At 34.1% G+C, this 26,128-nt stretch overlaps 1 protein-coding gene across 4 annotated transcripts in view; it reads right to left on the reverse strand.

The window, feature by feature from the left end:
- The window catches only part of TLL1 (tolloid-like 1), a 223,262-nt gene that overhangs the window by 102,826 nt on the left and 94,308 nt on the right, over positions 1–26,128 (reverse strand). For 3 of the 4 annotated variants that reach the window (XM_011959658.1, XM_011959657.1, XM_011959660.1), the window contains exons 2-5: positions 10,068–10,178; positions 6,668–6,748; positions 5,014–5,166; positions 4,370–4,487 (exon numbers count right to left, since the gene is read on the reverse strand). In XM_011959658.1, coding sequence (XP_011815048.1) covers positions 4,370–4,487; positions 5,014–5,166; positions 6,668–6,748; positions 10,068–10,178 — 463 coding nt within the window. Of the gene's footprint in view, positions 1–4,369; positions 4,488–5,013; positions 5,167–6,629; positions 6,749–10,067; positions 10,179–26,128 lie in introns of all 4 variants that reach the window. The other variant, XM_011959659.1, reaches the window with a different exon arrangement.

Here is a 26,128-nt window from a genome sequence, read left to right on the forward strand (position 1 = left end):
ACACCTTTTCTGATTTATTAAATTGGAAGAGAAAATTGCCCAAAACTAATTGACTGAAAGATTAAGAGGAATTTCACTATTTCAATTTCTGGGGTAAGTACATTTGACAGCCCTTTTGATTTTCCACAAATATAAATCCTTATCTCCCTCTCCCCTTGCCCTTTTTTTTCATCTTCAAATTGCTCCTGTAGGCTTTAAACGCCTAAGAATTTTCATCCACACTATGTCAGTTAGATGAATTGATTTGTACTCATCATTTATAAATTTATTATAGCAGTTAACTGAGTTTAATAAATCAGTAGTAGAAAGAAGAAAGAGGTAAAAGAGTGGTGGGTGAAAAGAGGAATCAATGAAATTTGTTTTTGCCCCAGGTGTTTTTTTTTTTTTTCAAATAATATGCTTTACTTCATATATGGGTACTTATTATATATTTGAATATTATTACATGCCTAAAGATATATTAGATGAAGAAAAAACACAAAATTTTCCAATTTTGGAGATATTTAAACTAAAATATTTGCTACCTTAAGTCAATAGTAATGAAACTGAAGCATCTGATGATTATACAGCAACTAAATTACCCCTATTGAGTCATTCTTGCTGGCTTTATTCAGGGAATAAAGTTCTTTGCAAGTCAAAATGTGGGAGACAGTAAAGCAATGTGGTCAATTTATTTCATCTAAAACATCCTTTTTAGCATAATTGCACTCATAGCAATTTCCTATAAGATGGGGTTTCATAATGGAAAGGAAAAATAGACTTCACGCTGCCTTATTCAGAGGTATTATTTTACAATGGTCCTGTGAAAAAACAAAAATGTGGTGTTTTGATCCCTAACTAATTAAAGGTCTTGGGGACAGATGAATTCTAGACTCTCAGATTAAGAAAATAACTACATATATGCTTAGACAAATATTAGTCATGGAAAGACAAGGGTAATGTGTATTTTTAATGTGATTTTAAAATGTCTACATATTATCTTAGTTTCTAACGTCATCCAGGTTTGATGCCGTTTTCTCGAATACAGCTGTTGGATTTTTGTTTCTCATTTGTGTGCCACTTTCAAAGTCTGGATATTTTAAGGTCTACCTGTAGCCCCGAGCGAAACTTTCACTATCAACAGAAGAGCCTCACCTCTCCATAAGTTATAGATGGTAATCAGGTAAATCAAAATCTGCTACTTCCTACTTTTGCCTTGGTTTGGTAGACCAAAACCCCTTTGGAACAGTATTTGGTAGACCAAACCCTTTTGGAACAAAACCCCTTTGGAAGCTAATCTATTAGATTATCCATGAAGGTGGAAATGGTTCTGCCTTTTCATGTGTCGTATTTGAAAGAGTTTCAATTATTTAGGTTGATCACTATATATCTTTTCATTAAAATAACTCAGTTTCTTTTTTGTTTTGATTTAATAAGTTTTCCAGGGCTGAGCATGGTGGCTCATGCTTGTAATCCCAGAACTTTGGGAGGCTGAGGCAGGTGGATCCCTTGAGCCCAGAAGTTTGAGACCAGCCTGGGCAACATGGTGAAACTCCATCACTACAAAAAAAAAAAAAAAAATAGCTGCACTTTGTGGCTGGTATGGTTTGACTCTGTGTCCCAACCCAAATCTCATCTCAAATTGTAATCCCCACATGTCGAGGGACGGACCTGGTGGGAAGTGATTGGATCATGGGGGTGGTCTCCCCTATGCTGTTCTCGTGATAATAAGGGAGTTCTCACAAGATCTGATGGTCTAAAAGTGACAATTTCCCCCGCACTCTCTCTCTCTCTCCTGCTGCCTTGTGACGAAGGTACTTACTTTCTACTTTGCCTTCTGCCATGATTGTAATTTCCTGAGGCCTACTCAGCCATGCAGAACTGTGAATAAATTAAACCTTTTTTCTTTATACATTACCCAGTCTCAAGTAGTTCTTTATACCAGTGTGAAAACAGACTAATACAAAAAAAATGGTACTGGGAGTGGAGCACTGCTATAAAAATACCTGAAAATGTGGAAGCAGTTTTGGAACTGGGTAAGGGGCAATGGTTGGAACAGTTTGGAGGGATCAGAAGAAGACAGAAAGATGTGGAAATGTTTGGAACTTCCTACAGACTTGTTGAATGGTTTTGATCAAAATGCTGATAGTGATATGGACAACAAAGTCCAGGCTGAGGTGGTCTCAGATGGAGAAAAGGACTTTCTAATAAATTATTTTTTCTGCTTAAGTTAGCCAGTCTCTGTCGTTTGCAAAGAAGAATCCTGGCTAGCACACCCCTCTGCCTAACTATATAACCTCCTTGAGGAGAAAAAACACCTTATGCTCAACATTACATTCCCAAAACGTAGTATGTAACTGGGACAAAATAAGAATTCAAGAGCCATCACACCCAGCCTCTTCTAATTCTTTTGTTTGTTTGTTTTAAGATGGAGTCTTGCTCTGTCGCCCAGGCTGGAGTGTGGTGGCGCGATCTCGGTTCACTGCAAGCTCCGCCTCCCGGGTTCACGCCATTCTTCTGCCTCAGCACCCCCTTAGCTGGGACTACAGGTGCCCGCCACTACGCACAGCTAAATATTTTTGTATTTTTACTGCAGACGGGGTTTCACCGTGTTAGCCAGGATGGTCTCGATCTCCTGACCTCGTGATCCATCGCCTCGCCTCCCAAAGTGCTGGGATTACAGGCGTGAGCCACCGTGCTCGGCCTGAAAGTGTCTACTTTTACAACCTGAATAACCAAATAGACCAAAGTTAAATACCATTTAATCATAAAATTTAAAGGTTAAACATAAATCTTTAATTTGTGTTTAATCTTTTAACACATTAATTTAAAGATTAATCATTAAATTTTTTTATTTTTTTGGCAATCATTAAAGATAAGTAGATTTTAAAAGTATGATTGTTCCACAAAAATTATCTAATAAGAGAAGTCATGTAAATAGAATATGTTGAGCTATAAAAGGCTACCTAATAGACTGAGGTAATAAACATAGTTACATAAATCTCTCACAAATAATGAAATCAATCTCCATCATAAAATAATCTCACATTTTGCAAATAATAATCAATCATCTTGCAAAATAAATAAATACCACTGATGACAATCACTATTCATTGAAAAATACTTCGTTGAAGAAAAAAATAAGGAAAAGAAGAAATAAGAAGGCAGTTAGAGAACCTCCTCTTACCTGTCTCTATAAGGATAAGTAGCTGAGAAAGTCTGATGAGCAGCCTGCTAATCAGTTACAACCAGTTCTCTCATATTGTTATACTAAGCACAAATGTAAATGAAATATTTATAGCTCAGTTCAAACCTTTTACCAATGTAAGGGTGAGGGTTAAAATATATGTCCCACTGAAGATGAATGAAAGAGATCATATATTTAGAAACGTGCATGTGTCTATATATACAAACATGCCTGCAGTCATACATAAACTATAATTGTATACAATTTAAGAAGAAGAAATGCACTGGAGATAAGTGGCAAAAAGTTCCGACCTTCACCTTTTGCTTATTATATTTTATTATTTTCCCATCTACCAAAGGCCTGACATGGAAAATGTACCAATAAATGTTAATTGAATAAGAGCTGACTATAGTGGAATAAGGTGGGAAATAATATTTAATGTTCTAAAAGACACAGGTAGTTTCATATATAATAGTCCTACCTACAAATATGGGCAAGGTTATTTTAGCTCTTATTTTAAAAAATTGCAATAGTTACCAGTTGTCTAACTTTGTAGGAGAGATGAATGAAAGTGATAAAAGCATTATTAAATGGTAAGATGTGTTTCTTATCAGATTAAATTTAGAAATAGAATTGATGTATGTTGCCATCAATATCAATTACACTACCTTGCAGGCTCTCAATGAAAAATTACACTAGATATTGTTAAACGCTGCACTTTTATTGCCACATTGTTGTCTTTTATTATGAGATGAAAGACCCAATATTGAAGCCCAATGGGAGTGTTAGTGTGCTTGACTTAACAAGTATCTTATTCTAGTTGAGCTGAAGTGCTTTGTGCACACCAACTACCAAGCTCTTTAATAATTTAAATGAATTTTTATGAGATTTAAGTGAAGCATTATCATAGAAAAATCATCATGAAATATGATGTTTTATGAAACTGTGTCAACAATGGTAATTCCAAATGAAGTTAGAATGATTATAATGTTTTGCCAGCCAGTGATTAATTCCCATACAAGTCTCATCCTTCCTAGCACCAAAAACACAACACAGAGAAAACTTTGAACTGTAAAATGAGTAGCAAGATAAATTACCAAAATTCAGCATTACTGAATCTTAAGAAATAAATCTTACCTATGGACATTTAATTTTGTTCCTTTTAATTTATTTTTCCTTAAGTCAGTCCCTAGTTCTACTTACCCACAAGGCCTATATGTGAATACAATGTAACTTTCTTCATCACTTCTTTCTATGAAAGTCACACATGTGTGCTTTTCCCAGTGCCTCATGGCCTGCTTGAACATGGCTCTCTGGCTGCCTAGAAAAAATGTGTGATGTTAATGAAAAGGTAGCTGCCCCAGGAAGAATGCTGCTTGCTGGATCCTCTACCTTAAGTCTGGCTGAGCAGTGTAGAATGCCACCACTATCATCAACCAAATAATACTAGTTTATGGCACCACAAATGAGTCATTGTTAAGAACGGACACTCACTTTATAATCAGAGGGCTAAAGCTCACTATCTCTACAAATATGTGACTACAAGGCTCTATAAATGAGGCATACATTCTTCCTGTCAGTTGAAAGAGATCAGCTTCCAAATTTGATAGGCACATCTGAAACTCTGTTTAAAAACCAGAACGGTGCTTTCAACTCTTAGAACACAGATCAAACATATTTTTTCAATTTCAAAGACACTCTACACTAATAACCTAAGTTAATGAAGTAGTTTTCCAACCTTGACTTAATACTATGTATCCTATGTTAATATTCTATAAAAACAGACACTTAATCTGTGTGATAGTTTTTATTTCTTTATGAAAACAGACATTCTGGGAGTATCTTACCAGTGAAGTTGCCTCCTATAACATAAGGAATAACGCCTCCAGGCCATATTCTTTCCGTTCTTGATGTAGCGGCTCTGGGAACTCGATTTTTCTCATTTTGCCCTGAGAATTGTAGAGGTACTTTACCCTTAACTGTGTTGTTTTGCTCCAAGCCTGCAGTGACATTTAAAACATTCTGTGAAACAGAAGTTCTTGGTCAGGGAATCATTTACCTCTTGAAGGAAAAAAGTTAAAATGTCTTATTTACATATTTTTGGTATAAATGCCAGAAGTCAAAATGCATTAAAGAAAAACTTCAACTATATTACATACTTGAACAAAAGCATTAAAATATTGAAGTCTTTCATGTCAAAATACTATTTCTTAATGTTCTGTGAGTGAGTTTTGATGAATATCCATACAAAAGCCTAAAGCGGATAGAAGTCAGTCAGGCTTATAGGACATAGAACATTTGTTTTCTGTTTCCTGTCTTGCTAGCTCACTACCAATTCACCAACACTTAAAACAGATATTGTTTAATAAAGTCCCATGATATTGAAGATTCTTGTTACTCCTGCTAGTTTCCTAATCCTTCAAATCTGAACTGATATTCTACAGTACAGTCTATAATTAAGAATATTAGATTATACAGATAGTAAATGAAGTAACATTAAGACGGATATGATCTCAGCCTCCCATACAACGAGCTCTCTCCATTCCAGTTTGCTAAGGATTCATATTAAGGCATGCAGCACGATTTAGAGGTCGGTACACAACACGAACAAAATGCATTCTATTCTGGAGCAGCTTTCAAGGCTATATAGTCTTTTCCTTTTCGTAACAGCCTTTCATAGTATTTTCATTGCTGTTTTTGTTTTTCCTAAATTTACATGATTATTCTTTTTTATCTGTCACTGTCAATATGAATATCCTGTCACTGGTATATACTTTGACACAACAAATAGGGACTCTGTCTCTAACATGTCTATCTTTTCAATAGCCTGGAGCAAAGCATCTTTTCTTGGGAAAATTATTCCTTGGAAATACATACTTCAAGATTTAATTAATAATCCATCAATTTAAGGAACATTAGAATATGAGCTATGCATATGGGATTTTAAACAAACCTCTAAAATCTACAAATAGTTTTTAATATATTCTATACTGTAAATATTAACTAATTATGAAACCAGAGGCAGCTTTTCTGAATGTTTATATATATTTGTAACTATTTTCTATTTTTTGAACGGTCAAAACATTTTAACTTTTTAAATCCAGTAATTGGTTTTCATTTTACTTAAAGTAGATTTTATCTCAAAACAAATAACCATGATATGTTTTCATTTGATTAAAATTGATATAACTCCAGGCTTTATAAAAATACCTTGGTGTGATGCTCAATTGCCTGGAAATAAGTATAAATAATAAAATAAACACCTGATACATGTTTCAATAAAGCGAAGCTTAAAATAAATTAAAGGAACATTTCAAATTATTCCAAATGAGTTCTAAAAGGCTTTGAGCAGATATGAGCTAGCAAAATAAAAACTTTTAGAATATATCCTTTACATACTTCACATCATAATGGCACACTGATTTAATAAGCTGAACTGCTATGAGTATAATATTTACTGTACATCAAGTCAAGCGTCTGCAACTTTAAACATTGATATACCAAAGCCAATTCTTCTTATCCTGTCTATAAGTTGGTAGAGGGCCCCTCGCTTCTTTGACATAGCATGGTCTCCAAGTCCACCTTAAAGAATAAAAGGAAACAAGTTACACTCAAAATATGTTAAAGTTCTTGCAAATAAAAAACAGTCATAGGCAACAATGATTTCTCTTTGGTGTTTTCTCATGTGGTCTTTAAGTGTTGAAATTATGAATATCCATGAATCTTTGAAGAGGGTAAAAACTCTACAGTAACCAATGTTGGTAACTAAAATAAGGGGATGGGGAGACTCAGAGAACAACGTAAATGACTTTATTTGGACATCATGACATTTGAGTCATCTATTGATAATTTGAAACATTTTTCTTTACTGTGACCCTGACATCACATAGTGCTATATAGAATGACAGCAAGTTGTTCTGCCCTGTTGATTGCATGCCAGCTATTCCCCCAATGCAAACTGAATATTTTTGGAGGCCAAATCAGCAAATGGAAATAAAAACATTAGAAGAGCAAATGTGTAACGCACGTTTTCTTCCAAAGCTTCCATGAATTTCAAAAACTTTTTAAAAGCATATCGCATTTTAACAATATATTCAACTACATTTTGGAAATTTAGTTGAATTTATAGAAATCAAAAACATAATTTGGAAAAAGCCACAGGAATCCAAACGAATGTTCAGCTGCAAAATATATTGTTACACTGTGTAATCTGAAAAATTTATAAAAAACAGAGTGTAAAAAAGTCTGTACTGCAAAAGGAGTAGGAAATGGTAGGAATAAGGAAATGTGTGTTCTTGCAGTTTTATCAACAAAACCTGGAAAACGTAGATTGCTGTCATAAGTCAGAAAGCAGAGCATTTGGCAAAAATTCAAGTCTCCAGATTCTCGTTCCAGGGCTTTTATAAAATGCTACTCTCAGTTTTGTCACCTATTTTCTCTATTCTTCTTGAACTTTTATTAGACAAATAAGAAAAAGTTTTCATTGAGCAAACAACCAAAATAACTACTAATGACATCTTAACAAGTGCCTATGAATTTGTAGTAACAAGGACTGTCTATGGTTCATAGAGTATCTTTGGACTAAGACAAAGAAAGCCATAATTCCAATGAAGACAACAAACTATTTGTAAATCACTTGAACCATTTCCTTCCAATATCTATTTTTTATTTAAAATTAGTACTGAACCAATTACCTAGACTGAAGCTAAAAAATAATCATAAAATCTATTGCTATATAAGCCTCTTAAAGGAAAAAATCAAACAAGTCCTTATAAGGCAGATAAGTTAGAGTGCTTGTTCACTGACTAATAATCTACTTAATTACTTGCATTACATGGCCACATTTTTGCTGTGCATCTGAGAAACATTTTTGAAATTTTTTCATTGCACATTTTAGGAAGATGAGGTAATACTTAAATACACTCATTCCTAAGCAATTAGGAGAAACATTTTAAAAGTATGATGGCATCAATGATGTTTGAAATGACCATTATGTAACAACTATATTTATATTACATTGTTTGAAATTCAACTGAATAGTGCAAGTTACTATTGAACTTTCAAACATGTACCTTCCACAGAAAAATTTAGAATAAACATTTTTATTATTATCAGTATAATCTGTTTTATTCTATGTCTAAAATAGCACTATTTTTCTTCCAATTATTATGGTGTCAGAGTTTAACAATAAATAAAAATTAAATAACATTTTAAAAATTTAAAATCATAGAGAATTAATGTCTTCAAAATAATGGGAGAAGGGAGGTCAAAGAAGGGATCTAAAGCTTAGAGCTAATGAAAATTTTAATAAAAGTTGGAAATGCAACTTATAATAAATCTAGCACTTTTTTGTTGCATCATTGCTCTACTGTCCGGAACACATTGCCTCTGTGACAGTGTTACAGGTGATATAGCAACTGGAGATTTGGCCAGTAAACATAATCCACATGGACGCACTATCTGTGACGACACTGCACAGCAATATTAGCATCCATACTGACATACGTTTCAGAAAAGATTGTCACTATGCATAACAAGCACCAAAGCACACTCTTTTTAAATAGTATGTGTTATTATTTTAGGTGAGTTCCTTAGGCTTTCTCTTATATACTTCCTATTTTAAATAAAGGTTTATATCTGATAATGGTATTTTGATTATATAGAATAATATCCTTATTATTACAAAGTGCATGCTAGGCTACCTAATAATATTAAAGTGTGTTTTCTGCAGTTGACTCCAAATATGTTTTAAATACACTTATGCATGTATGCCCACACACATACACATACACATACACACACATTCTGTGAAAATAATAAACTAATAAAAACTGCTGAATCTAGGAAGTAAGAATACCACTATTCTACAATCTAAGAGGCAGAAATATTTCGATATATTTAAAACTAGTCATAGTAAAAAAGTTGGAAAAAAAGTAAATTGGGTAAAGTAAAAAGTCTTAAGTCCATAATATATATGTGTATTCGATACCAGAAAGGAATACATATTGTATTTCCACAGGATAGAAGAAAATAAAAATAATAAAAAGGTAGAATGCAATGAAATCAAAAGTATGACATGAAATAAATACTTTAGCTATTTATATAATTACAGAAAGAAATTTTAACTTTCTAACCTTGCAATTTTCTCCAAAATAATACACAGATTAAAATTTTACAAAGATACTATAAAGAATTTTGAAATTGTAATTTTAAAAATTGTTAAATGAGAACTGAAATAATCCTTTACATATATCAAGTTTCTTACAGACATAATTCAAACATCTTTAAATCAACTAAAATTAAAATTGCCTTCTGGGGTTTTCACAAAAATGATATAGATATATAAATTTTCCAAATATTATTCCTATGTAATTTCAAATATATTTCCTATATAATTTCTCTAAGAATATTAGAGAAATTTTACATTTTGCAACTCAGTATCCAAATGAGAGGCAGCTTAATATAATATGCAAGAGGATGAAATCAAGCTTTTTTCAGAATTGAATTCTGGTTCTGACATGGCCACTTCCTGATGATGTGACAATTAGAAAGCTGTATAGCCTTCTAAATCTCAATCTGCTAATTTCTAAAATCATAGTAATATTAGTAACTACCATGAGGGGGTTGTTATGAAGATTCAGAGAGTTAGTATCTGCAAAACACTTAAACCAGACCTAGTATGTAGCAAATACTACAACGTGTTTGGTAAAAAAAAAAAAAAAAATTAATAAAATAAAATGAAAACTATGAATAAAACCTGCATTTCTAAATATGTATATTTATTTATAGGAAGTCAAAGTTGATCCACAGGAGATTAAAAATGATCCAAAAATATTTATAGAATTTCAAGAGTACATTTTCTCCAACATAAAGACAAATTTTCTGAAACAATCAACCATACCTGTAGTATGTCCAAGGTTTCCAAAGGGATTCTGCGTAAGGTCAATTGTCCTATCTATTTGAAAGATATTTAAGTCTTCATCATCTAAGGCAATATCGCCCCAAAATACAGCTAAAAAAAGAAAAGTTGAATTAAAATGTAAAATATTTGCATGAAATCAATACAAACAAAGCTAATTAGAAAAACATTGTTAAAAGTATGGAAACATGGTCTGGATAGAGACAGATCTTTCAGAAAGTAATCATAACTGAATGCATTGGACCTGTTACAGGACAAATATTAGCCACCTGTAAAGGGCATAACTCCATTTTTTTACATGGTTGTTTGTAGAGGGGGGAAAATAGTTTCCTGGAATAAGAAGCTTACTGATTTATGGGAACTCTAAAGAAAAAGTAGGCAATCATGAGCTAATTCGCAAATATGTGAAAATCGGATAAGAATGTCTGCATCTTCTGTGGATTCTTATGACCAGCAGCAAGTCTTCACTGAGAGGAAAAAGGAAAGGCAGTAACAATTAAACCATGTGATATTTTATAAACTAAGGTAACTTTATAATGCAAGGTGCAACCAAGACAAAAGAATATATATAGTGCTATTGTACCAATTCATTCACCACATTTCTTACAACTTATAATACACTTTATCTAAAGATGGCATTGCCTCTGAGTCTCTGTAAAATGGATACATAACTACCAAAAGTAATACTCAAGTCAACATTTATTTAGGCAACAACTAGATGCCAGATTTTTTATCCTTAATGACAAGTATAATATGGTCCATATTTTCAAGAGCCACCAAGTCATTACCCTAAAACCTGAAAACACTTTGATTCTTTTTTTTTTTTTTTTTTTGAGTTAGGGTCTCTCTGTTACCCAGGCTGGAGTGCAGTGGCATGATCGCGGCTCACTGTAGCCTCAACCTTAACCTCCCAGACTCTAGTAGTCCTCCTACCTCAGCTTCCCAAGTAGCTGCAACTACAAACACACTCCACCACGCTGGGCTAATTTTTGTAATGCCTCTTAATTTTTGTATTTGCTTGTTTTTTTTTTTGTACAGGAAGGGTTTTTCCATGTTGCCCAGGTTGACAAAGAACTCCTGGTCTCAAGCAATACTCCTGCCTCAGCCTCCCAAAATGCTGGGATTATAAGAGTGAGCAACTGCCCCCAGTCTGACTCTGTTTTATACCTACTGTTTCATGCTACTTAAAAAGCAAAGCTCTATAAACCATTGTGAAACCATGGGAGAGTTCATTGATAACTAGTATGTGAATTTCTCTTTTAAAGTTGGTCTTATACATTGGTGTAACAATAAAATATTCTCCCTGTTTATTTGAATACAAGCTAGACCAACTAATCCCTTAGTACTGCCAGAGTCAAAGCACGGTAACTTTAGGAAGCACAAAAAACTTGAGAAATAATGTATTAATCATGAGAAAGTAGAACATTGAAAAATGCCTAGAAATACAGGGATATTTCTTTTTTACAGTTTTACCACTTTTCTTTATTTTCAAAACTTTCTTCAGATTTTCTTCTGTGAAACCAAAAGGAAAAGAAAGAAAATACGTTAAAATTGTAGAAAGTAACAAAATCCATGCTTTTCAAATTACTGTCTTTTATTGGATTTAAATCTTAATATTTATGAAGTTTACCACTACAGAGAATAAGTTATTTATAAAGTTTAAATTAGCTTATTTATGAAGCTTAAACTTCAGTCCTAAAAGCTGTGCAATGTTTTAGGCTTTGATCAAAGGTATATTATATAAAATTATTCATCCAGTGCAAAACTGACATGAGATAAGAAGGAAGGGGTTAGATTTATGTGTGAATCTAGAAAGGAAGAAAATAGAAATTAGTAAAATGTAGGTTATCACTTCAACATATGGAAAAATCTTTATTATAATTAGATTTATCTCTTAAACCCCTCACTGGCACTATTTCCAATGGAAGGGCAGTCTAAAGAAGCAAAGAAATGCTAACTTTCGTTTACTATCATAGCAGCAAAGCCACAAAGAGTGTACAGAATAGTTTATAACACTAGCTAAGAGGGTGGTTTTGATGCATGAAATTGAATCAGGATTCTAATCAGCTTCATACAGATTCAGCAGTAAACACTAATGCTCCAGCATCCCTAAAGCCAGACCCCCCAAGAAACTTACCCAAGTTAAATATTTTACCAATTATAATATAACGCTTGTTAGTTTTCATAAAAATACATTTTACACTTTTTAAGATTGTAAGGTAAATCCAAGTTGACTGGTTATTGGAAACTTCCATCAGGTGCGTTTACAATGCAAATAGCTGTGGGCATCCACTGGCAGGGACTCTCAGCCTGTCTCTTCCTTTCTTAGGGCTGGTAGCGTGGTGACCACTAGACACTGAAGCAGTGCCTCACTAACTTGAATTTGCATAAGAATCATAGCGAATCTAGCCAAAATGCAGACTCTGATTTGGTAGGTCTGGAGAGGAGCCTCAGATTCTACATTTTTAACAAGCTCCCAATCACTACAAATGATTATCATTGTCATCATCTTTATTAGTATTAATTTTTTCTGCAAGAATAAATTCCCACTCTTCTTTGAGTCATGGTTGACCTGAAAACTGAGGCACTCAACTAAGCAAAATGTACTTTGTCAATACTACATTTCAAATAAAAGCAGTACACATAAAATAAAATCCAAATGTGTTTTAGATTTTATTTTCTTGTAATGGCTTTTTATATGCAGTAGGATTCATGTCTTGGTGGATTATATCAAACACAGATGAACAGTCCAAGGATAAATCACATCACAGAAGCAAAAACATTACATCTGGGGAGAAGAAAGGGTACCAGGCTAGATGATACTTACAAGGAGAAAAAAACAGTTCTGGAGGACATAAGCTCATTTATTTATAGGCATTTTTTAAAAACTAATAACTGCAGAATAGTTTGGCAGTGATTAATACACCATAAATTGCTTCAGGAGAAAACCAAATATTTCTTTGAAAGAAAGCAATAGTGAGTGACTAAGCCAATTCATTTAGGGCCAGACTTGATGCACTGTAGCCCATATACATCTTTAAATCTTGATATTCTCAACAGAAAAAAAGGCACGTTAGAACATTCAACCTGTCATATAGTTTAAAATGCATTTCTTTCTTTATATTGCACACACTTGAAGATTTCCTTAATTCGTCTTCTATTTAAATCTATGTCCTATTTCTGTATACTAAAATAGTTTACTTATGCATTGGTACAGTAAGTTGGACCATGACAATTTATACTCGTATGTATTAGAATACATTATAATCTAATATATATTTGATACTTAGGTGCAAAAATACATATGAAATTCTCGAGTCCACTGTGGAATTTTGTTTTCTTTTTTATGTGGTATTTTCTATTTATTTTACCTCTGAAAACAAAGTTGGAGAGAAACAGTCTTAAAAGTATGAATTATTGTTCATTTGGCCCATTTAATACATGATTTGAGGTTAGTGAGATCAGAACAAAAAAATGGGAAAATGGTTATTGGGACAATACTAGGAAAATGCTCAAGTGCAATTAGAATATTTACTATCTGTTTGGAATTCTGCTTGGATTCTTATGGTCAAATAGAGGGGCTTGGAGCTAACCAATAGGCCAAAATTAAATGTCAGAGAGAACAATTTTTAAGCTACATGGAAAACCGCAGGGTTTGTTTTTCTCCTAAAGGTTATTTGCCGTCAACGCACAATAAACATTAAAAAAAAAAATAAATCAGAGACTAAAATAGAAAGACTGCTTTTATTATAGTATGCAGAATAAGTGCATTTTATAAAATAACGTATGATGAGAATAAGCAACTCAAGATTGTGATTCCCTAGGCCTTAACTTTAAAAAATGCCACTTCCACCCATGTCCCCAGTTCCTCAGTGAGCTCTTAACTCTTCAGTCTGAAGCTGAGGCCGTCAGCTTTAAGGAGGCTTTAAGTTTGTGATTTCTAAAAACTATATGCAAAAGTATGTACGAATTTATAAACACAAACACCATCTATTTTTCTGGGAAAAGTCCACAGTAGATTGTCAAAAGGGGTCACACAAAGTAAAGAACTTTTGCCAAGGGTGAAGTTTTTCTATCCACTCAGGAGAAAATACTTGTAAACTAAATACTCTCAAGACAATGAATACATTTATTTGAATTAACACTAAGATATCTGATCGCTGGTTCCCAGTCGAGAGCACACTGACAAGAAAATTGAGTCTCCTTAGGCCTTCCCAGAAAAATCTTCCCAGAAACCTGCTCTTCCCATTTGCCCTAATTAAGTGTCTCTACTTTCATGTCCTGACTATGCTTCTGCCAATAATAAGGCAACACACAAGATTTCATAATTGTTTTCAATCGGCTTCCTCAATCTAATTTTGAAAATACTGACAACAGGAAGTATGTATTGCTCACCTTAAAATCCTTAATGCCACAGGACCAGAAATAAATAGGTCTTCAATATACACATTTAGAGGAACAAAATTGTGAATGAGAACATACCATGAATTGGAGTATAAGTTGTGTATAACAAGAGTCCATATAAGAGTTTATGAGGCTGCATGTGCTACCTATTTGACAAATTTACCTTAAGAAATTCTTAGCAAACTATCACAAGAACAGAAAACCAAACACCGCATGTTCTCACTCATAGGTGGGAACTGAACAATGAGATCACTTGGACTCGGGAAGGCGAACATCACACACCGGGGCCTATCACGGGGAGGGGGGAGGGGGGAGGGATTGCACTGGGAGTTATACCTGATATAAATGATGAATTGATGGGTGCTGACGAGTTGATGGGTGCAGCACACCAACATGGCACAAGTATACATATGTAACAAACCTGCATGCTATGCACATGTACCCTAGAACTTAAAGTATAATAAAAAAAAGAACCAATATATTAGATATTTAACTATTCCAAGAATAAATATTTCCAAGCTCCTCAACCTCTAATGGATTAGTGTTATAAACATTTTTAAAGCAATTAAAAGACAGTTACCTTTCTTTTCTTATTTTAGCAGCATGTATTATTAAATGTAAGTACGGGAATTGTGTCCCCTTTACTCCAGACACCACACTTACATGCCCAGGAAATACACGATTGAGCTAGAAGATTCATTATCTTGAGATTTATGGGATTGGAACAGATAGCTCAAAGATTCAACAACAGCCAAGAGCATTTGTTCATTACACTTTTTCCATATACAGTTTAAGCTTTCTGCTTTTATTGATACTGGATTTCGGGAGGAAAGATGATGTCATGTGAAGGTCTGAGAAGGCTGCTCTGACTGTTCTTGCTCACAATGAAGGCATAATGAAAATTTTCTCAGACAAAGGCAACAGTGAAGTCTCAAAAGTCAACTATTTTTACATGATCGACAGCCACTGAGCAAATTCCCAAGGAAAAGTAAGACCTGGCAAAAGTTCTAAGACATACATTTTAGCTAATCTTATACCAGTTAAAAGAGAAAATAATTTTCTGGTGGCATTTCATGTGCATAGAAAAAATTTCCCCCAACATGACACACAAAGTTATTATAAATTCCAAATTTGATAAACAATTATCAACAATTTTAAAGGCTCTTGATACAATAGAAAAATAAATACGAAAATATTTTATATAGAATCAGAAATATTCTTCAGAAAAAAGACATGTTTTAAGGTAGTATGTGTCTTTCCTAAATTTCTAATAGATAAGAAAGTATTTGTAGTCCAATTATTTTAGTGTTTGTTCATACAAAGGCATCCCATGCAATGTTGTATTTAAAACATTATCATATTTTTTTCAAAATCTACTTTTCCACTTTTATCATACACTACCACATAAAATCAACCAAATCATCTAATCTACAATTAAACAGTGTGCTTGCAGTAAAGTACTAGTAAGTTAATTAAAATTGTTTACTCATCCTTTCCTTGCACACTGGATTGGAAGGTGCATCTAGGTAACTTGATTTTTACCTGACCATTTGAAAACAATATGTCCTTACCCAGTGCAGAATTTTTGAAGGATGGTAGGAGTAAAATATAAGAAAACTAGACTTTTGATAATTGACTCTAGGAAGAAACAAATAAAGAAAGAAACTGTCCAAACATACTTCAAATTTAGAAGTTCCTTCAAAAGGCATAGAACTGCTCCTCAAGTTAAACACTGTCTTCTTCAACAGACACATGAAAAAACGCTCATCATCACTCGCCATCAGAGAAATGCAAATCAAAACCACAGTGAGATACCATCTCACACCAGTTAGAATAGAAATCATTAAAAAATCAGGAAACAACAAGTGCTGGAGAGGATGTGGAGAAATAGGAACACTTTTACACTGTTGGTGGGCGTAAACTAGTTCAGCCATTGTGGAAAACAGTCTGGCGATTCCTCAAGGATTTAGAACTAGAAATACCATTTGACCCAGCCATCCCATTACTGGGGATATACCCAAAGGATTATAAGTCATGCTGCTATAAAGACACATGCACACGTATGTTTATTGCGGCACTATTCACAATAGCAAACACTTGGAATTAACCCAAATGTCCATCAGTGACAGACTGGATTAAGAAAATGTGGCACATACACCACAGAATACTATGCAGCCATAAAAAAGGTTGAGTTCGTGTCCTTTGTAGGGACATGGATGCAGCTGGAAACCATCATTCTCAGCAAACTATCACAAGAACAGAAAACCAAATACCGCGTGTTCTCACTCATAGGTGAGAATTGAACAATGAGATCACTTGGACACAGGAAGGGGGAACATCACACACCGGGGCCTATTGTTGCGGGGGGGAAGGGGGAGGGATAGTATTCGGAGATATACCTAATGTAATGGGTGCAGCACACCAACATGGCATATGTATACATATGTAACATATCTGCATGTTGTGCACATGTACCCTAGAACTTAAAGTATAATAATAAAAAAATTAATATAAGCATCTTAATGAATTCCAATGAAAAAGCCAAAAAAAAAAAAACTGTCCTCTTCAATTACTTTTTAAAACAGGAAATAGAATATAAACTCAATACACAATCAGATGTGAATCTGAAGTGCAAGAGAAACAAATCTGTATACATACACACATTCTGTCAGTATAAGGACTGTTCTGCCAGAAAATGAAAATATTTGATAATAAAGACATTTTTCATGATATTTATTAGTTTCAAGATGAATCAAAATTGATCAATCCATTCTGAACTTAGACACAAGCAGCATGTTGCCTTTTTCAATCCTTTTCTGTTTTAACATAATTTTACATTGTGGATATGATTAAATGCTAAATTTCCAAACAAACATATCTTTCTATTTAGGTCAGAAAACAAAATTGTTCCCCTAACAAAAGATCCATTGAAATATCATATCAATCTGCATTTATAGCCCACGATGTCTGCGGATAGGATTTCTCAGGACATTTTTAAAATATCATCCATACCACAAATATTCATTCTGAACTCTTTGTCTCAAAAGAGAAAACATTGACAGAAAAGTGCTTTGATCCAGAAATGTAAAAATAAATATTGGAACTTTTTTGTATGTATGGCCTAATATTTTCTCTCCTGAGCTTTAAGAAAATAAATTATTGTATTTCACAAGTTTTTTTTTTTTTAAACTTCCATTCTTACACTGCTCAAATATTAAGTATACAATCAACCACTAGCAAGATTTGGTTTATTTATATTTCCCACGTCATACATTTTGTAAGGACAGGGCAAACATTTGTTTTTTCTTCCCTTATGCCTGTAATTGTTTACATTTGTGGCCAGGGTGGGAGTCAACCCTGATACGTCTTTTTGAATTAAGTTTCCTTATTTTCTAAATATTGACACTAGGTCTTGGAGTAAATCTTGATCTCTTTCTGGAAGTAAGACTGTTCACACAAATTTGCTCTTTTTTATATATATGGCTTAATGGTTTACCTACTGGATGGTCATTTCTTCACACAAACATAAGAATCTTTTTTCTCGCTTTTCCCCATTTTTATTTAGTCTATTTTTATGATAGGTTGAGAAAAACTGTATACAACCTTTCTGGTTATTATTATCTTTGTAAAAGATTTCCCTTTCGGCACAAATCAAAGTCCGGAGTCCTTTCTCTTTGGTTAATACCTCACACTGCACAGCCATAGAACAACATGGCCTCAGCGAAATAATCTCCCCAAAATTTAAAAACTCACCGACCCTCTGAAACTTCACTTCAATATATTGATTTCTATTTCTTCTTTGCATAGTCTTAGAGACGTTAAACAATAGGTAGAATATTTAAAGAGAATTTTACTCTAAAACAAGCACAAAATTGGAGATCTATGAAGTATTCCTCTCCATATTATTTGTAATGTTTTACAGCTTTACTTTAGAAGTTTCATAGTGTCAGTAACACATATTGCTATTAAATGCATGATGCTTAATATTAATAAGGCACCCTCACTGACATTATTCTATTTGAGGCACAGAAAATGCTGATATCAATGAATTCTATTAACTTGCTGATACAATTTACATCTGAAAAAACTTCCCATTCTCTTATTGCCTATCATATTATTTGGTCTCTAGACTTTGCTTAATAAAGCAGTCTGTTAACTCTGATGAGAGGTCATTTCTTAAAGTAAAATTATTCCGAGTCAGAAACATCATCTATCTAAGAGTTTCCCTTTGAAATCATGCTGATGATCCATCTTAAACACAGCAAAGTCTCATATAGGGAATGAAGATATAGATGATTCTTTTCTTTTTGGGTTTGCAGAAACAGGAATGGTGCCTGCAATGGCAGACAGAGATGATACACTTTATTGAAAAATGAAAGTGATGTGCAAAGAAAACATTTGCTAAAGGAAAATGGAGTTCATCATAATTTGCATACTGATAGCAATAAAACCACCTAGGGCTATGCCCATGTTCTAGGTGTAATTTCAATGTTGAGTAATCTGCCAGTGTTGTTTCAAAGCTTGGTTGAGATAATAAAGGAAAAGATGTTGGAATCCGGATACATATGAATACTAAGTAAATAAAATCTTCGTAAATAACTGCAAATCACAGTCTTTAGTATGTCCTTTTAAATTTTACATATTTAGAACTGACATGATAAGTTTCAGCTAGTAGATATAAATTGGAAATTTGGCCCATCCAAACCTCCAATCTCCCTGCAGCATTACTGATTAACTAATTTAAAATGCATACTTTTACTCAAAGCTTATCAACTCTGTAAGTCTTGGACTCAAGATAGAACTGTAATTTTCCACTTAAATTATTCACAGCAAAAAATTGTTGAAGGAATCCTTTTGTAATCTTTGGAAAACAAACAAAAAATCCACAGGTTTCCATGCATTTTATTTTGCTTGTAACAATATAACATCCAAAACATTTCAGTAATCACTGTCTCTTGGGGAGTGAATGTCAAAATCTATTGAACTATCTGGTTAACTGAAAGAAAATCCCCTTTTCAGTAAAACGAGAAGAATCATGGGGGGAAAAAACTCTGTAGAGGACGAAGGCAGTTATCATCTGCTGCTGTTATTTACTGAGTTTCAGATAATTATATTGGTTACTCTTTCATGTGCAAAATTTTAGAAATGCAATAGTTTACCAATTGGGCCTAAAATTTTGTAAAGAGCTCATTTATATTAAGTCACTTTAATGAAGCCATGGAGGCTTACAAAACAAACCAATGTCTAAAATGAAGCCCTCCAAAAAGAATAGAATTTAAAAAAAAAAAAAAAAACTGTTTAAAACATTTTATCTTACTCAAACATTGAGACAATTTAATTATCTTTAGAATGTATTGAACTTATATTTTGTCTCTGATATTGTGCTAGGCAACAGGAATTCAGAAATAAAGCAATGGCCCTTAGAGATGAGTAAGTCAGAACATCAAGTAGGCTCTCTTAACGACTTAAACTCCATTTTAAATTGACTATTTTGCCTTCTATTTACCATTTAAAAAATTCCAGTAGGCTCAGGTATTTGAAGGCTACTTTGAATATTAAAAATAGACTTCTCTGCCAAAATTAATCATCTCCCCGTAGCAACTGCTCACAAGGTGTCTAGTCTTACCAGTTCTGTCCATTTGGTGCTAACTACACACAATCCTGAGTTATTTCTGAATGACAGCCTATCACTACAATTGGCTGCGCATTTGAATTACTTTATTTTCTTAGGCTGTGTCTGCAACAGCCATTAATTTTCTACTTTACAAGAGACCACTAACTTAAATTCAAGAAGAATATGCTGTAGAGAATAGAAGGATGTTTCCAGGGAGATGCAAACTTTTGATGAATTTGCTTGAATTTAAGGTCTGGGTTGAGCCTTGCAGAGTCAGAAACTCTGTCTTGTCCATGTTCCAGAATCCATTACACTTGGAAAGACAGACATCCCTGAGACAGCGCCTATGACATTGCTACTGTGAAAATAAAGTGCCGGCTCATGATAAGAACTGTAAAGCAGGTTGGACACTCAGAGTGTCTGCTCAACATATTCTCAATATCGATAAAAACATGTGAAGAAAAACCATGCTCGCAAGGGTGCTTGTTAAACATGGAGCCAGAACAAGGAAGATTACTTACATGGTACCAATGTTTAATGATAACATGGATACAGTTTGGATAGGCACTTTCAACATTTGCCTCTGAAACTGTCTTTTTATCCTGGTTTTCACATCTAACCAAACCTTTCTGATTGTCACATTCATCATCCATGTTAATACAGTCAGTCAACCAGACTGGTTCTCCCCCTCTATTTAGAAATCATGATGTATTTCAACTGTATAGAAAAGCATATTCACCACGCAGTTTTGCAAAAATCGGAACAGCTTGCAAAATTTGCCTCAAATCTTTGTTTATATATTTATTTGTTCATTTATGTAGAAACAGGGTTTCGCTTCGTCACCCAGGCTTAAGTGCAACAGTGCAATCACAGTTCACTGAAAGCCTGAAATTCCTGGGCTCAAGGAATTCTCCTGCCTCAGCCTCCTGAGTAACTAGGAGTACAGGTGCACACCAACATGCCTGGCAAATTTTTCATTTTGTATCTTTATTATTAGAATAGTTCTTACACTATCTATGTTTCCCTTCTAATTACAATGGCCCCATGTTCTCTCAGAGTAACCAGTATCACAAATACAGTATTTGTCACTCCTGTACATGTTTCTCTTCTTCCAAACTCATATGTATCTGTGGAAAAGTATAGTACTTCTTTTTGTTTAACAATTTTAAGTTTTATTTAAATATTAAACTCTATGTTTTCTTTTTCATCTGTATGATTTTGCACAATATTGAAAATATAATGTTTGTTATATATATTTGACTATAGTTTTCCTTAACTTCTAAGTTAGTCTTTTATACGAAAATAACATTTATTTGTATCTTTTTCTATTAATATAAATTTACATAGCATCAAACTTTTCCCTAATACAAACAATGCTCCAGTAAACACCATGTATTGCAGAAGACTTGTCTAGGAAAAATATGTAATAGTTAATCAGTGGGTCATAGGATATGTGTGTATACACCTTTTTTAGAAATTGCCTAGAATTTGAATACAGAGTAATAATGGCAGCAGCAATGGCCACATAATAATGGAATATTCTCTGATTCTGCTATAGAAACACAGAACAGCAAGAATTAAAAAAAACCAAAGACCCTTCGACAATATATAGCATAGATCTAGGTTACAAAGTATCACCTCAAACTTTCAAATACAAGTGGATGGGAACAAACTATTTTACAACTATTCCTCTGTGAAAACAGCTACAAGAATCACACAGTATCGGCACATGAGTAAAGAAAAAAAGGATGGCAAGTAGGTTTCTGATGGGCCTGGGGACAGGAAAAGGTCAAAATCGCTGACAAAATACTCATTGGAAAGCATAGTGGACCAACCTGAGAATGGCTAAAATTGGGAGAGAGTTTTGCAGAATCCAATTTACGACCTAATGCAAAGAAACAAATGAACACATACACATGTTTGGTGACATAGCCACAAAGACAGAAAGCATTCAAAGTTCTTTGGAAACAAACAAACAAAAACAGAAAAACAGCAACTTAAATATATATCCTCATTGAAATGTATCCTAAAAGCAAAAGAAGTTTAAAAAGTAAACTTTTCAATAATCATATCATTGGTGGTAGGCAGTGATAGTGATATTATTTTGAGATTGCATATGTGTTGTAAGATAAAGTGTAAAAAGCAAAAACTGTTATCTTTAAGATCCCATATTTTTACTATGTTTGAAGAAGGTTGATTCTGAAATCAGGGAGGTTAATTAAAAGCTTTGGACCCCAAAAGTGAACTGGAATTATCTATATAAAATTATAATTAATTTCATAACTAAAAATTATATGTATATATATATTTCCTCTTTCTCACTAATAAAAAAAGTCTGGAAACAATGAACAACCAACACAGTGGTAATAAAAACCACTGGCACCCAGAAAACTCCCCAACTAAAAAAGAGCTTTTTGGAAAAAAATGATTTCAGCGTTGAGGCAGAATCTGAGTAAAATAAGCCTTGGCTATTGTAATGCCAGAAAGCAATAAGGCTTCCAGAGATGAAAGTGTTATGTTAAAAGATTTAGGAGCAACTGTGTAAACTCCTGCTGTCCAAAATTGGGATAACGAGTATCAATAAAGAGAATAAGTGATTGGATTGAAACACATTTTCAAATATGTTTAAACCCATTAGTTCATAGTAACACTAAAACCACAATTAGAGGATGCAAGGAAATCAACTCATCTATTCTGCAAACATATATAGAGAGAATTATATTTTAAACAACACATTGCCTCATAACTAGTGAGACTGACATTTGTATTTATGCTTTGGGGATCCTTCCTTTTTGGTGAATGACCGATTCCTATCCTTTGGGATGTATTTTCTTTGTAAGATTTGTCTTATGCTTATCGATTATAAGCTTTGCTAGATATTAATTTTCTCTCACTGAAGAAATTTTTCCCAGTATGGGTGTTGGGTTACACAGGATGTAGTTTATTTAGTGCATTCAACTTAAATAAATGTATTTAATTTAATGCAATACATTTTATAACCATTTCTCCTTTATATTTTGGGCTTCTAAGTCCCATTTAAGCAACACATCTTTTCCTGAGACCATAAACGTAGTTTAGTATTCTATTAGTCAGTTTTCACACTGCTATAAAGAAATGTTCATGACTGGGTAATTGACAAAGGAAAGAGGTTTAATTGACTCACAGATCCAAGTGGTTGGAGAGGCCTCAGGAAACCTCCAATCATGGTGGGAGGGAAAGCAAGCACATCTTACATGGAGGCAGGTGAGAGAGAGTGTGTGTAGGAGGAACAGTCAAACATTTATCAAATCATCAGATCTCATGAGAACCAACTCACTCTCATAAGAACTCAGTAAATTTTCAGCATGAGGGAAACTGCCCCCCATGATCCAATCACCTCCCACCAGGTCCTGCCCTCAACACACGGGGATTCTGGAGATTACAATTCAAGATGAGATTTAGGTGGGGGACGCAGAGCCAGCCATATCACCTATATTTCCTAAAACTCCTACAATCTAAATTTTAACGTTTATGTCTTTAGTCCACATTAATCTATTTTTTCTTTTGTTATAGTTAAAGATTAAATATCTTTTCATTCAGGGGTATCCAATCTTTTGGCTTCCTAGGGCCACACTAGAAGAATTGCTTTGGGCCATACATAAAATACACTAACTATAGGTGATGAGCTAAAAAGAAAAACGCAAAAAAGAAAACCCATAATGTTTTTAAAAAATATACGATTTTGTGTTGAGTTGCATTCAAAGCCGTCCTGGGCTGCACCAGCCCACAGGCCACAGGGTGGACATGCGTGATCTACATGGATAACTAACTCTCCCAGTTCCATGTAAAGAACCTCCATCCCTTTTCCAAATATTTTCAATACTGTCTCTGTCATATATCTAAGCCTTTTATTCTGTTTCATTGGTGTATAGCTTTAATACCCTACTATACTGGTAACAATCACTTTATATGACTCTTTATATCTAATAGAATTAGTCCCATACCTATGTTATCAAATTTTTCTCAGTTTTTCTTAGCAATATGATTTTCTATATAAATTTTAGAAGCAGACAGTCAAGCTACGAGAAAACACCAATGACACCTTGATTAGAATTATCTATGTAAATTAATATAAGAATAATTGTCATTTTAAAGATTATAGTTCAACTTATTTTGGTTTTATTTACATCATCCCATAAAGGTATCACTTTTTCTTCCTAATGTATGCCTTGTTAAATTCATTTCTAGGTAAACTTGCAGACTGTATTTCTTTAACAAATATTAACATGTTAAATTATATTTCCTAAGTGTTCCTTAGATACAATAAAAGAATTGTTATATTTTGATCCTGTATTCATCAGACATCCTGAATATTTCCATTGGCTCCAGTGGATCTCTTGCATTTCCTGTGAAGTCACTTTTACCATCTGAAAGTAGTATTGTATTCATTCTTTTCAGTTGCTCTGTGTATGTGTGTTTTAACTAAATGCTAGAATCCAAACCATAATAGTGAATATAGGTAGTGATGGCAGGAATACTTGCCTTCTAACCTTTTTTTTTTTTTTTGAGATGGAGTCTCACTCTGTTGCCCAGGCTGGAGTGCAATAGTATGATCTCGACTTACTGCAACCTCTGCCTCCCGGTTCCAGCAATTCTCCTGTCTCAGCCTCCTGAGTAGCTGGGGTTACAGGCGCACACCACCACGCCCAGCTAAGTTTTGTATTTTCAGTAGAGACATGGTTTCAGCATATTGGACAGGCTGGTCTTGAACCACTGACCTCAGGTGATCCACCTGCCTCGGCCTCCCAAAGTGCTGGAATTACAGGCATGAGCCATCAAGCCCAGTCGTCTTATAACTTTTGAAGAGGCTTCTAATAGTTTCCCACTGACTATGGTTTTAGCTAAAAGATTCTGGCAGGTACTTTATCAAGTTAAAGAAACCCCTTAGTTCCCATTTTGGATTTTAGCATTTAACTTTATAAGAGATCTAACCCATAATATTTTTTCTTTTATTTTCATTGTCCAGTTATAGTATCAAAGTTATACTCACCTTATAAAATGAGCTGGAAGACATTATTCCTTTTTTAGTCATTCACACAATTTGTATAAGTTAGAATTATTTTTTCCTTAAACAGCTGGCAGAAATTGCTTGTAAATGTATCTAGGCATAGTATTACATTTAAGGGCAGATTTCTTTTCTTATACAGTATCTTAGATGTTCCCTGCCTCTACTGCCCCTATAAATATGAAAAGGGTTTGGGCAGGGGTAGGGTGGGGAGGGGTACTACTACTAGTTTTTTCCATGGTGTTTTTTAGAGGATGCTTTGATGGTCTGCCCAGTTCCAACCTCAAGATTGAATAATTTATTACCAGATTCTGGGAAGGCTGTTGACTGAAAGACTTCAGCTCTCAGCTCTCTTGGCTGAAAAGCTGTCTCATCCATAGCCAAACCCGCTTCCTGTGGGTAGCCAGCATCTAATGACTGGTCCAGAAGGCTGTATAAGGGCATAGCTCCTTCCAACCAACATGAGACATCTCTGATGGGTCATACTAGCATCAGGGCTTCAGATTTGTCTAAGACCTGCACTGAAACTACATTGTATCCCAATAAATTCCTCTTCCCACACCTGCATCCTTCCGTTCCTTTTCACAAGTGGTGATCCTAAGAACTGTCCCTGAGAACCCCCAACATAATAATCTCTATCACAGGGTCTGCCTCCTAAGCAACGCAACCTGTGACAGTTGGTGCCAATACTGGTCCACATAAGCAGGCACTGCAGTGGTATTTTGGCAATGAAGATTTGGAGCTGGCAATGAGAATCCCAATCTGGGTTGGAACTTGAGCAAAAAACAGTCTCTGGTATATGATGTGAGTATAATTATTAAATCTTTCTCTTGTACTGATGGTAAATTGTAAAAATAAATGCTGGTGTTATATATCTGGTGTTTGTGCAATACAGGGAAAACAGTAACTCTAAGGATAGTAAATTGGGTAGCTAATGCTAAGCTCCATTGATGCTTGTTAAATGTGAACAAAAGAATGGCC

This window comes from Colobus angolensis, unplaced genomic scaffold (genome assembly GCF_000951035.1).
Source record: "Colobus angolensis palliatus isolate OR3802 unplaced genomic scaffold, Cang.pa_1.0 Scaffold5, whole genome shotgun sequence".
Lineage (NCBI taxonomy): Eukaryota > Metazoa > Chordata > Mammalia > Primates > Cercopithecidae > Colobus > Colobus angolensis.